Source organism: Acomys minous (genome assembly GCF_964271855.1).
Source record: "Acomys minous genome assembly, chromosome: 3".
Classification (NCBI taxonomy): domain Eukaryota; kingdom Metazoa; phylum Chordata; class Mammalia; order Rodentia; family Muridae; genus Acomys; species Acomys minous.
Genome location: NC_140485.1, coordinates 78,792,754 through 78,805,443, shown reverse-complemented (window position 1 = coordinate 78,805,443; position 12,690 = coordinate 78,792,754). Strand labels below are relative to the sequence as shown.

Below are 12,690 nucleotides of genomic sequence, written 5' to 3'. Positions count from 1 at the left end.
AGGCTTTAGTCCTGACACACCCTCACTGGACAAAACTAGGGATGCTGTGGCCTGTTGGGTCTTCTCCTGTGATCAAGTGCTTCGACTTGACACAGATTTCACCGGACTCTGTGGAAGCACTGAGCCAGGAGAACTTTCAAGGAAACTCCGGAGCCTCAGAAGGCCGTTGCTGGTTTTCCTCTGCAAAACACTGAGCAAATACGAAGCCTTGCTAAGATGATTGATGCTTGCATTCTTTTTGCCTGCCTCTTGGGCATCTAATGGCCACACCTGTACTTGATTGTGCTATTTTGGCCATAATGTGGCATTTTTATTAAGTTTTGTGGAATGAGTTGATGCAGGTGAAAGAACTGAAATATGAGCTTGCGTGGAGTTGGTAAGATAGGTCCCCAGGCTCCTGAGCAGCTGATGACAGAAGTTCAGCTTTTTAAATGAAATTGGGTTTTGGGACAGAGTCTCTCTGTCCTGGGCTGTTCTCTAGCTGCTCATGGTGATCTCCTCCTTCACCTTAGTGCTGGGATAGAGGTGTGAGCCAGTAAACTGAGTATGGCCTGGAGGTGGGGGGATGGGAGGTTCCCTTCTCCGTTCCCACCTGCCTCTGAGTGTCTCCCTTTACTCCAATCCCAGCAGGCAACCAAGACAGACCTGTAGCCCCAAGACACACACCCCCTACCTGCCAAGAGGCTGTGGTCTTTTTGACTTGAGATGACTACAAGTTTTTCATACAACATTGGAATAGGTCAAAGTTTTACTCTAAATGTTTTGGTAATTTACACTTGAGTTACATTTAATTGTCTTGAGTTTATAAAAAGAATGTTTGCTTGTTTTAGAAAATCTGGAAAGCACTCACAAGCAGGAGAACAAAACTGGCCCATTCAGACAAATTGCTTCTGCTTGTTTGTATCTGTCTGCTGGTCCCTGCCCACTGCCCTCACTTTGTAGATGAGGCTGGCCTCGAACTCACAGCGATCACCTGCCACTGCCTTCCTGAGTACTGCTGGTTTTTTGTTACATGCATGTGTGTTATTTCCAAATTTGGAGTCAAGTGCATGTTACTGTCCATAGTTTGTTCTTTTCTCTTAACAATGTAACATTCCCCAAAGTTCCTTTGTCCTCTGAGGCTGTAGCGCTTTGGTAGCTCTGCAGTGTTCTGTAGTCTGCACGTCCTCATCCCTTAGGTGGCTGGTTTCCAAGGCCACAGGGTATTTCTGCCCAGCTGTGAAGTCTGAGTATTATATTAGCAAACTCCATTTTTGGGATTTCATTTCAACTCAGAAGTAGGAACTTTCAAGTCTTTTGACCTGAACTGACATCACCCCTTCCAGAAGGGGGTGCAACTGCGAACTTTTGTTAGTTCTTCTTCTCAGTGTCTGGCTCTTTTCAGAATAATACTGCGACTAAGAAAAAAGTCTCACTGTTTATAATTTTTCCCTATGGGATAAATTGTTCTCTGGCTGCTGAGCATTTAAGCAGTCCTTTCCTGCTTCTGGAAAAGTCAGTGTGCCTAGAATGTGTGTGCTCGGGATCCATGTGAACATGCCTAGAGTGTGTGTGCTGGGGATCCTGTGTGAACATGCCTAGAGTGTGTGTGCTGGGGATCCTGTGTGAACATGCCTAGAGTGTGTGTGCTGGGGATCCATGTGAACATGCCTAGAGTGTGTGTGCTGGGGATCCATGTGAACATGCCTAGAGTGTGTGTGCTGGGGATCCTGTGTGAACATGCCTAGAGTGTGTGTGCTGGGGATCCTGTGTGAACATGCCTAGAGTGTGTGTGCTGGGGATCCTGTGTGAACATGCCTAGAGTGTGTGTGCTGGGGATCCCGTGTGAACATGCCTAGAGTGTGTGTGCTGGGGATCCTGTGTGAACATGCCTAGAGTGTGTGTGCTGGGGATCCATGTGAACATGCCTAGAGTGTGTGTGCTGGGGATCCTGTGTGAACATGCCTAGAGTGTGTGTGCTGGGGATCCTGTGTGAACATGCCTAGAGTGTGTGTGCTGGGGATCCTGTGTGAACATGCCTAGAGTGTGTGTGCTGGGGATCCTGTGTGAACATGCCTAGAGTGTGTGTGCTGGGGATCCTGTGTGAACATGCCTAGAGTGTGTGTGCTGGGGATCCATGTGAACATGCCTAGAGTGTGTGTGCTGGGGATCCCGTGTGAACATGCCTAGAGTGTGTGTGCTGGGGATCCATGTGAACATGCCTAGAGTGTGTGTGCTGGGGATCCTGTGTGAACATGCCTAGAGTGTGTGTGCTGGGGATCCTGTGTGAACATGCCTAGAGTGTGTGTGCTGGGGATCCTGTGTGAACATGCCTAGAGTGTGTGTGCTGGGGATCCTGTGTGAACATGCCTAGAGTGTGTGTGCTGGGGATCCTGTGTGAACATGCCTAGAGTGTGTGTGCTGGGGATCCATGTGAACATGCCTAGAGTGTGTGTGCTGGGGATCCTGTGTGAACATGCCTAGAGTGTGTGTGCTGGGGATCCTGTGTGAACATGCCTAGAGTGTGTGTGCTGGGGATCCTGTGTGAACATGCCTAGAGTGTGTGTGCTGGGGATCCTGTGTGAACATGCCTAGAGTGTGTGTGCTGGGGATCCTGTGTGAACATGCCTAGAGTGTGTGTGCTGGGGATCCTGTGTGAACATGCCTAGAGTGTGTGTGCTGGGGATCCTGTGTGAACATGCCTAGAGTGTGTGTGCTGGGGATCCCGTGTGAACATGCCTAGAGTGTGTGTGCTGGGGATCCCGTGTGAACATGCCTAGAGTGTGTGTGCTGGGGATCCCGTGTGAACATGCCTAGAGTGTGTGTGCTGGGGATCCTGTGTGAACATGCCTAGAGTGTGTGTGCTGGGGATCCTGTGTGAACATGCCTAGAGTGTGTGTGCTGGGGATCCATGTGAACATGCCTAGAGTGTGTGTGCTGGGGATCCTGTGTGAACATGCCTAGAGTGTGTGTGCTGGGGATCCATGTGAACATGCCTAGAGTGTGTGTGCTGGGGATCCCGTGTGAACATGCCTAGAATGTGTGTGCTGGGGATCCTGTGTGAACATGCCTAGAGTGTTTGTGCTGGGGATCCTGTGTGAACATGCCTAGAGTGTGTGTGCTGGGGATCCTGTGTGAACATGCCTAGAGTGTGTGTGCTGGGGATCCTGTGTGAACATGCCTAGAGTGTGTGTGCTGGGGATCCTGTGTGAACATGCCTAGAGTGTGTGTGCTGGGGATCCTGTGTGAACATGCCTAGAGTGTGTGTGCTGGGGATCCTGTGTGAACATGCCTAGAGTGTGTGTGCTGGGGATCCTGTGTGAACATGCCTAGAGTGTGTGTGCTGGGGATCCTGTGTGAACATGCCTAGAGTGTGTGTGCTGGGGATCCTGTGTGAACATGCCTAGAGTGTGTGTGCTGGGGATCCTGTGTGAACATGCCTAGAGTGTGTGTGCTGGGGATCCTGTGTGAACATGCCTAGAGTGTGTGTGCTGGGGATCCCGTGTGAACATGCCTAGAGTGTGTGTGCTGGGGATCCCGTGTGAACATGCCTAGAGTGTGTGTGCTGGGGATCCCGTGTGAACATGCCTAGAGTATGTGAACGTACAGATCCCTGTCTTTTCTTAAGATCTTAGAGAAGTGATTTGTGCATAAACTTAACTGTAGTCTTACAAATTGTAGCTTTCAGAGTTGGCTTTGTTAGGAGTCAGGCACACCAGGACACAAAACTTGAGGATAAATTTTAAAGGTTTAGTAACAAATTAGAAGCAGTACTGCTTTTCAATGGAGAAAACAGTCGAGATCGCAGGAGCCCGGTGGGTGGGCTGCTGGAGTGCACACACCTCACCAGGAGAGGCACACACCTCACCAGGAGAGGAGGCTGGCTGCTGGCCTGGCTCGGGCGTTCTGGACCGTTTTCTCCAAAGCCTCTAGTTACCAGTTTGTTTTCTACATAAGTCTGGGCATCAGCTTACACTGGGCCTCTGAAAAGCCGTGGATAAGGTTAGACTGCTCGTGTTAGAAACATGGCTCCAGGCAAGGGTTCCACTGGGTGGCATCCCTTTAACTAGTCTCCCGTGGCTCCTCATCACAGAAGGGAGACTGGCGTCTCAGAAGGATTGAGACTGGCAGTTGTGTTTAAACACAGGCTTGGTTCTCAAAGCTCAGCTACTCTCCTGGTGTTGTGCATCGTGTGACCTGGCCTGTGTCCGTAGTGTCTTCATTGTCTTCCTAAGTGTGCAAGCAGCCTCCTGATTGTGTATTTGCAAGTAATCACAAAGTGTTTGATCGCTATTTTGCTCATTTTAGAATATTGTGGGTAATGCTAGGCCTAAAGAGACAGATCACAAAAGTCTTTCATCATCTTCTGAGAAACGAGAGAAGTTTAAAGAGCAGAGAAAAGCCACCGTCAACGTGAAGAAAGACAAAGTGGAAAAAGTTTTAAAGACAGAAAAGCGGCCCAAACAGCCTGACAAAGAAGGAAAGCTGCTCTGCTCAGAGAAGGGCAAAGTGTCCGAAAAAAGCCTTCCCAAGAACGAGAAGGAAGATAAGGAGAACATTTCAGAGAATGACAGGGACGCCCAGGTGGAAAAGAACCCTGAAAATGACCTTGTGAAGAGTCCACAGGAGAGCCTGAAGGAGCCAAAAAGGAAGCGAGGCAGACCCCCTTCCATAGCTCCCGCTGGTGAGTTTCCCGCGCGGCTCTGCAGTGCGCGGTGCCTGCCCTCCTGTGGCCTTTGTGGCTCTTTATGCCCTTCTGTACTTCAGTCCTTCGTGTTTGTGGCTTGCTTATGACCCGGAAACAAACCGTGCCCGTGGAGCTGAATTTCAGTGAGGTGTGTGTCCAGGTGGACGTGTTGGGAGTGTGGCCGTGACTGAGCTGGGGTGGAAACCTCATCTTCCATCAAAGAGCCAAGGGAGCTAAGGCCTTCTTCTTCCTGCTCATGTGCCCACAGCCTGAGGAAATAACATCCTAATGGGCAGACACGAAAGAGGAGAGGAGAAGACGGGGGCTGAGGGCAGGGGCTGGAGTTGCAGGCAGAGTGCACTCGGGCCTGTGAGGCCATGGGCTCAGGCCTTAGCACCAAAGACAAACACATAAACACGACCAAAGGCTGTTTTGAAGTTGAGCTCGTAGCAGGCATCGTGGCTCACACCTTGACACTAACGCTTGGAAAGCAGAAGCAGGAGGATCGTTAGTTCGAGACTAGCCTGGACTTCATAATGATGAGACCCTGCCCCAAAGACATTGAGCTTTTAAAAGATGTTTATTGATGGGGGAAATTTCAGTCTAAATAATAAGATAATGTGAATAATTAAACTGGTAAGAGTTAAGGGTCCAGGATAGGTTTAGGGCTTAATACCCAGTTATTTAAAGGTAGTGTAAACTCTGAGGTAGGGAATTGGAAAGAGTTCAAGGCTAGTCTGGGCTACATAGTGAGTTCCAGGTCAGCCCGTGTTAGAATAAAACATTACCTCAGAAAGCCCCCACTCCCCACCCCTCGAAAAAAAAGAAAGAAAAGAAGGAAAGTATAAGTTTGGAATTCTTCTAGGTAACCAAGAATGAAACAAGTTTTGATTTTTTTTTTCCAGTTTTCTTTTTCTTTTTGGCTAAGCCAAACATTTGTTCTTCAGACGATTTGGTAGTTGTAGATGGACCATACCGGTGACTGAATGCCTTTGTGGTCTTTAGACTTTCTTCTTTGTGTACTCTCTGCATGAACATTAAAAAACTGTGAACCTCTTCCCATTTTCAAGCAACATCTATAATTTGTTTGTTTATGTTTGTTGTTGTTGCTTTTAATTGGGCTGGGAGCTGAGCCCATAGTCTTGCACATTATAAAAACATGTTTTACCACTGAGCTACATCCCTAGCTCACAATATCTTTTTTTTTCCACACAAGTTTAAACAGTCTCAGTAGATAATTTAAAATGTAAAATTTGACATAAAACATATTTTGTCAAAACTAGAATAACAGTTGATCTCTAGTGGGAAACATGATATATATATATATATATATATATATATACACATACATACATACATACATACATAAACATATTTTTTTTAAAGGATGTATTTATTTTTATATATAGGTACTTTGTCTGCAGTTATATTTGTATACCAGAGAGGGCATGAGACCATTTGGGTGCTGGGAATTGAACTCAGGACCTTTGGAAGAACAGTGAGTGCTCTTAACCACTGAGCCATCACCCTAGCCCATATTATATATATATATATTTGTTTGTTTGTATGTATGTTTGGTTTGGTTTTTTTTGAGACAGGGTTTCTCTCTGTAGCCTTGGCTGTCCTGGACTCCCTTATAGACTAGGCTGGCCTCGAACTCACAGTGATTCACCTGCCTCTGTCTCCTGAGTGCTGGGATTAAAGGCATGCGCCACCACTCCCAGCTTATATATTTTTAATGTGCATTGCCTGCATGTATGTCTGAGTGTCAGATGTTGGAGTTACAGACAGTTGTGAGCTGCACGTGGGCGCTGGGAATTAATTGAACCTGTGTCCTTCGGAAGAACAGTCAGTGCTTTTAATTGCTCAGCCCTCTCTCCAGCCTGTAGTAGTTCTTTTTTTCTTTTCTTTCTTTTTTTTTTTTTTTTAAGATTTTATTTATTTATTATTTGTACAGTACTCTGTCCCCATGTGTGCCTGCAGGCCAGAAGAGGGCACCAGATCTCATTATAGAAGGTTGTGAGCCACTATGTGGTTGTTGGGAATTGAACTCAGGACCTTTGGAAGAATAGACAGTGTTTTTAACCTCTGAGCCATCTCTCCAGCTCTATAGTAGTTCTTAAGGACATGTTCTCAAATCTGAGTTCTAATTTATAGGAGACCAGATAATAGCCTGTCTTGTCTCAGATGAAATAAGTGTTTCCCGTCTTTAAACAAGTAGCAGCAACAAGAAGGCTGGGTAAAGCACTTGTTGTACATGCCTGATAACCTGAGTATGGCTTTCTAGAACCCACACAGTAGTATGTGCCTGCAATCCTAGATTACCAATCCCTGGAGGCAGGAATCAGATTCATTGGAAGCTGTGTGGGCCAGCCACCTTGTCAAACATAAAAAGGAATGGCAAGAGAGTCTAATGCCAGGACCAACTTTGTGAATTGTCTTGTGACCTCCGGAGACACATCACTCACATGCACGCACGCACGCACGCACGCACACACGCACGCACGCACGCACGCACGCACGCACGCACGCGCATACAATAAATAGAATAAAAGCGCCCCCATGATTTTTTGAGACAGTGTTTCTCTATGAGGTCCTGGCTGTTCTGGAGCCAGACAGGACAGCTTTGTAGACCAGGCTGGCCCTGAACTCAGAGATCACTCCATGAGTGTTGGGATTAAAGGTCTGCAGTACCACACTCAACTCTCCTTTTCTTTCTTTCTTTCTTTCTTTCTTTCTTTCTTTCTTTCTTTCTTAGTTGGCAGTGCTGGAGAGTAAACCTTGGACCTCTGTGTGATAAGCAAGGCTTGTGCCTGCCACTGAGCTACACCCACAGCCTTCTCTATTTCTTATATTTACTACATGTTGAAATATTTTAGATGGATTGCTTTAAATATAGTCTTAAACTTAATTTCTTTTTGAAAATTTCTTAATATGATTGCTTTAAAATGTCACATGCACTTACATTTGTTGCTCTCGTTGTGTTTCTGCTGGACAGCATTGTCCTTTCACTGTAGCTGCTGTCTTGACTGCCTTGTGAGAAGGAACTGAGCATCAGTACCTAAGGCTTGCGTGACCCCTGATGAGCTGACCTCTGCATCGAGAGTGGTACTAGCTGTGTGCCTGTGTCCAGATAGAGTACGAGGCTCTGTGAAGACAGGTTGCACTTGTGCCTTTGTACCTCCCTGGGCAGCACCTGTGTGGAGGCAATGGGCTCCCCACATGAGCTGTGTGGGGAGAGTTAGGGAGATGCTCAGGTTCTGTGTGGTCCTTGTTTATATGTGGTATCAAAAGGAAAAGAGGCTTGTCTGACGCTGCGTACACAGCACAGTCTCCTTAAGAAATGTAGGAGCATGGGTTTATTGGCCTGGTGGAGCCCGGAGCTCGCTGCACAGACTTGACTGGGAGCAGAATCTGAACCGTGTAGAACAGATAGTTTGCTGTTGACGTTTAGCTTGGAATATGTGTTGCACCACTCGGGAGAGAATGATGTTGGTGTGTTGGAAAGACTGACTATAGCAAGAGCCCAGGGTGGGGGCTGCCCCGCGGCGCTCGGTTCTCTCTCCCTCTGCCTCTGGAAAGGCCTCCCGGAAGCTGCTGACCTGACGTCCTTTCCCTTCCCTTTCTTATCTGTCTTCCTGTTCCCATTCCTCTCCTGTCTTTGCCTCTCCTTCCCACCCTGAGTTCTGCCTTGCGGCCAGGCTCCCTAATCTTTTTTCTGCCTCTTTTTGGATTTCCATCTTTCAGAGGGAGAGCTTCTTAGACTTCAAGATGAGAACGAAGGCTCTCCAGGGCCTGGTGGCCTGCTGAGTCAGCGTGCTGGGGCACAGTAGGGAGGAGGCTCCTGACTCTTGTGTTGGCTTTCATCTAGAGCTTCGAAACAATACAAAGCGAAACAAAGACACCTAGACCAGGGACAGCTGACAGCCAGGTAGACACTGGAAGCAGTTACCAGGCCCTAACCCACGCCACACGTCTTCCAAGTGCTGCTCAGGTCTCGGTTTGTTTGGTTTTAGTTCTGTTCTTTTTCTGGACTAGTCATCAGAAAAGATTCGATGCTCAAAGTGGCTGAACGAGTTAGACACGGTGGAAAAACCTGTAATCCCAGCACCTGAGAGGGGTGGGGGGTTGTTTTTGGCTACCTAGAGAGTACAAGGCCATTTTGAAGAGTTCTGGACTATGTGAGATCCTGTTCCTTTCTGGTCCCCCTCCCCAAGACTGCAGGAGTCTTACTTGGTATGACTGCCTGTAACCCCAGAACTCCAGAGGTAGAGGCAAGAGGACCGGGAGCTTAAAGTCATCATCAGCATCCCTCCTCCAGCTGTTTATGCAGTTTGAGACCAGTGTGGGCTTACTGTGCTGTCTAAATAAAGCAAGACCACAGGAGCACATTCAGTAGTGCATGCCTTCAATCTCCTCTACTCCAGAGACTGAGGCAGGAGGATTACAAATCCTGGGCTACCCTGGTAACTTAGCAGGACACTATCCCTCCCCTGTCCTCTGCCAAGAGACTTTTATACTGCCCATGCCCACACACCTTCATGTTGGAGTGTAGTCCTTTACAGGAAAGGTTTAGAAATGCTATGTCCTAGGTAGGACCACAAAAGATACAGGAAGTCAGTCTGCAGAGCACCACCATCTTCCCAAAGAAGCAATTCCTCATTCATTTCATTGTCTTGTCTTTTACCTTCAGTACGGTTGTTCATTTTTAGAGTTTAGTAATGTGTTTTTGTTTTGTTGGGGTCTTTCTTGTTTTTCTTTTGTGTTTTGAGATAGAGTCTTAATATATCTGCTATCTGAAACGATGTCTTCTCTCTGTATATAAAATACATATACATATGTGTTTTTATTTGTATAAAGATGCAGGATTAGGCACTAACGTTACACATTTTATGTGCTTTGTATATATTACAGCTGTGGATTCAAACTCTCAAACTTTACAACCAATAACATTGGAATTGAGAAGACGGAAAATATCAAAAGGAAGTGACATCCCATTAAAACGTCCCCGGCTTGACAAAAATTCATGTGAGTCTCCAATTTATGTATATGTGGCTAAAATTTGATAAATTATCTGCGTTAGCCTCTGTGTCTGCCTGGCCCCTGTTTCTTACAAGCTCTAGTGACTGTCTTTGAATACATGAGCTTATATGGGTAGCATGTGACTGAGCCAGTAGTCTCTGTTAGAAGCAGCAAGCACTGTATTTGTGTTGGGCTCAGGGACAGCATATCTAATTCTATATAGTATATTTGATTTGGATTCTTTCAGAAATATATAGCCTAGTAAGGATGGATCACATATGCTAAGAAAAACTTCGGCCAGGCATGATGGCACACACCTTCAACCCCAGCAGTAGGGAGGCAGAGGGAGGCTGATCTCTGAGTTTGGGGATAGCCAGGGCTACATAGAGAGACCCTGTCTGAAAAAACAGAACATTAGAGATACTATTGAAAACAAACATGTTGGCCTCAAAAAGGATTTGTGGTGGCTTAAATAAGGTGCTCATGACCCATGGCTGGCTTTGGGTGTCTGCATACAGCCTTGTGTTGGGAGCTCCCAGCAGAGCTCTTGCTGAGACTGACACATGCCTCGGCGCACCCTCTCAGTCTGTGCAGTCTTGACATTTGGCAGTAAGCTCTCTCTAGCCGAGACTCTGAATTCGGAACAAGGTAAGATTGCTTCCTAGCAGAGGTTTCGTTTTACTGTAAGCTGGGAAAGGAGATCAGTCTGACATTCCAGAAGTCTCTGTAGGAAAGCCCTTGAAGTACCAGCTCAGAAGTCTGCATCAGCGGAAGTCTCTCTTCTTGATCTCTGAGCACAACTCTATTAATGGTTTGCAGCTCAAGAACAGTCAAAAAACCGTTCTGAAAACAGTGACAAAGACTTGTCCAGGAGACGGTCCTCCAGGCTGTCCACTAACGGGACCCATGAGATCCTAGATCCTGACTCAGTTGTACCTGATCTGGTTCATATGGTTGATACGGATCCTCCAAAAGACAAGACACCCAGCGCCAAGGAACCTGCTGAAGGTATGTCAGTGTCTGGTTTGGAATTATTTGGCCAGCCTGGTGCCTGTCTACTAAGAACAATCTAGATTCTTCTGTATTAGCTTCTGTGTTAGATTGTGTTGAAGACATTAATGTTATTATATATTATATACCCATTGTATATAGGGCTGGAGGGATGGATTAGTGGCAGTAGGTTCTGAAAGAACCAGGTTCAGTGCTGGATGTGGTGGCACAGGCCTTTAATCCCAGCACTCGGGAGGCAGAGGCAGGCGGATTGCTGTGAGTTTGAGGCCAGCCTGGTCTACAAGGTGACCTGGGCTCTGCAGACACTACATGCATATAGTGCATAGGTGGCTTGCAGGCGCGCGCACGCACGCACACACACACACACACACACACACACACACACACACACACACACACGGCATGGTTGTCACACCTTTAATTTCAGCAGTGTCGAGGCAGAGGGAAGCCTATCTTTATGAATTCCAGGCCAGTCGAGTCTACAAATAAACAAAAAAGCCCACCACAACTAATACACATGGAATACAACTGAAATCTAGTAATAACTCTTAAAAATATATGTGTGAGGGCTGGAGAGATGACTCAGCAGTTAAGAACACTGACTCCTCTTCCAAAGGACCTGGGTTCAATTCTCAGCAACCACATGGCTGCTCACAACTGTCAGTAACTCCAATATCTGACACCTTTACACAGACGCACATGCAGACAAAACACTAACACACATAATGTGTATGTGTATGTGTGTGCATGTAGGTACTCACAGGGTCCAGATCCCCTGGAGCACAAGGTGGTTGTGAGCTGCCCAGGGTGAGTGCTGGGAACAGAACTCAGGCCCCTCTGCTGCGAAGTATGAGCTCTTAGCTACAGAACCATTGTTCTAGTTGTCCCTGCCCCCCCCCCCCAGACTGCTCTGAAGTCCAGCTGTTGAGGGTGCTGCAGTGCTCGATGATGGACTGTTCTTCCCAGGGGGGCTGGGCGCACTGTGGCTCTGTTTCTTTATTGTTTCATGCTGTGTTAGGCTGGAGGCACATGGCTTGCGGAGCCTGGCTTCTTCTTTTTTTCTTTTTTCTTTTTTTTTCTTTTATGGTTTTCAAGACAGGGTCTCTCTGTGTAGCCTTGGATGTCCTGGACTCACTTTGTAGACCAGGCTGGCCTCGAACTCATAGCAATCCACCTACCTCTGCCTCCCGAGTGCTGGGATCAAAGGCGTGTGCCACCACGCCTGGTGGCCTTCCCTCCACACACCCCCTCCCCCCCCCCAAAGACAGAGTTTCTTTGTATAATATTGGCTGGCCTGGACTCACTTTGTAGACCAGGCTGGCCTCGAACTCACAATGATCCACCTGCCTCTGCCTCCCAGGGGCTGGGATTAAAAGCGTGTGCCACTACATCTGGTTTCTCTGCCTTTTTGATGCTGCCTCGCTCCATATGCAGTTTTGCTGACCTTCTTTCCCTTAAGTCAGCTTCTTTGAGGTACTTATACTCCTGGCTGTATGGGTGGAAGGCCTTTCTTTCTTTAATTTAAAAAAATCACATTATAAAATTAATTCATTGGTGTGCATGTGTGCCATGGTATTTGTGACTAGAAGATAACGTGTGGACCCGACACTGGGGGTGACTATAGGTTGTCTTTCTGGAAGCATCTTGCCAGCCTTCTTTTTTTTTTTTTTTTTTTTTTTTTTTTTTTTTTTTTTTTTTTTCTTGAAACAGGTTCTCACTAAATAACTCTAGCTAGCCTGGAACCCATTGTTAGATCAGGCGAGTTTCAAACTCTGAGGAGATCTACCTGCCTTTGCCTTTTAAGTGTTGGGATTAAAGATGTGTGCTACCAATCTTGGTTTTCTTTTTCTTTTGGTTTCCTTCCTTCCTGTCTTTTGTTCATTTGTTCTTTTAAATGTGTCTGTCTGTTCCAGTATCTACAGAAAGGCATTAGATGCCCTGGGTTTGGAGTTACAGTTGGTTTTGAACCCCCTAACATGGGTGCTGGGAAG

The 12,690-nt window shown here is 46.8% G+C and overlaps 1 protein-coding gene and 1 long non-coding RNA gene across 6 annotated transcripts in view; one reads left to right on the top strand and one right to left on the bottom strand.

Annotated features, from left to right (window-relative positions):
• Window positions 1-12,690, bottom strand: part of LOC311594194 — a 522,815-nt gene that overhangs the window by 46,834 nt on the left and 463,291 nt on the right. The window lies entirely within an intron of this gene.
• PHF20 (PHD finger protein 20) overlaps window positions 1-12,690 on the top strand; it is a 97,345-nt gene that overhangs the window by 49,113 nt on the left and 35,542 nt on the right. For 4 of the 5 annotated variants that reach the window (XM_084775664.1, XM_084775661.1, XM_084775662.1 and 1 more), the window contains exons 6-8: window positions 4,288-4,663; window positions 9,581-9,694; window positions 10,508-10,696. In XM_084775664.1, coding sequence (XP_084631790.1) covers window positions 4,288-4,663; window positions 9,581-9,694; window positions 10,508-10,696 — 679 coding nt within the window. The remainder of the gene's footprint in view (window positions 1-4,287; window positions 4,664-9,580; window positions 9,695-10,507; window positions 10,697-12,690) is intronic. The other variant, XM_084775665.1, reaches the window with a different exon arrangement.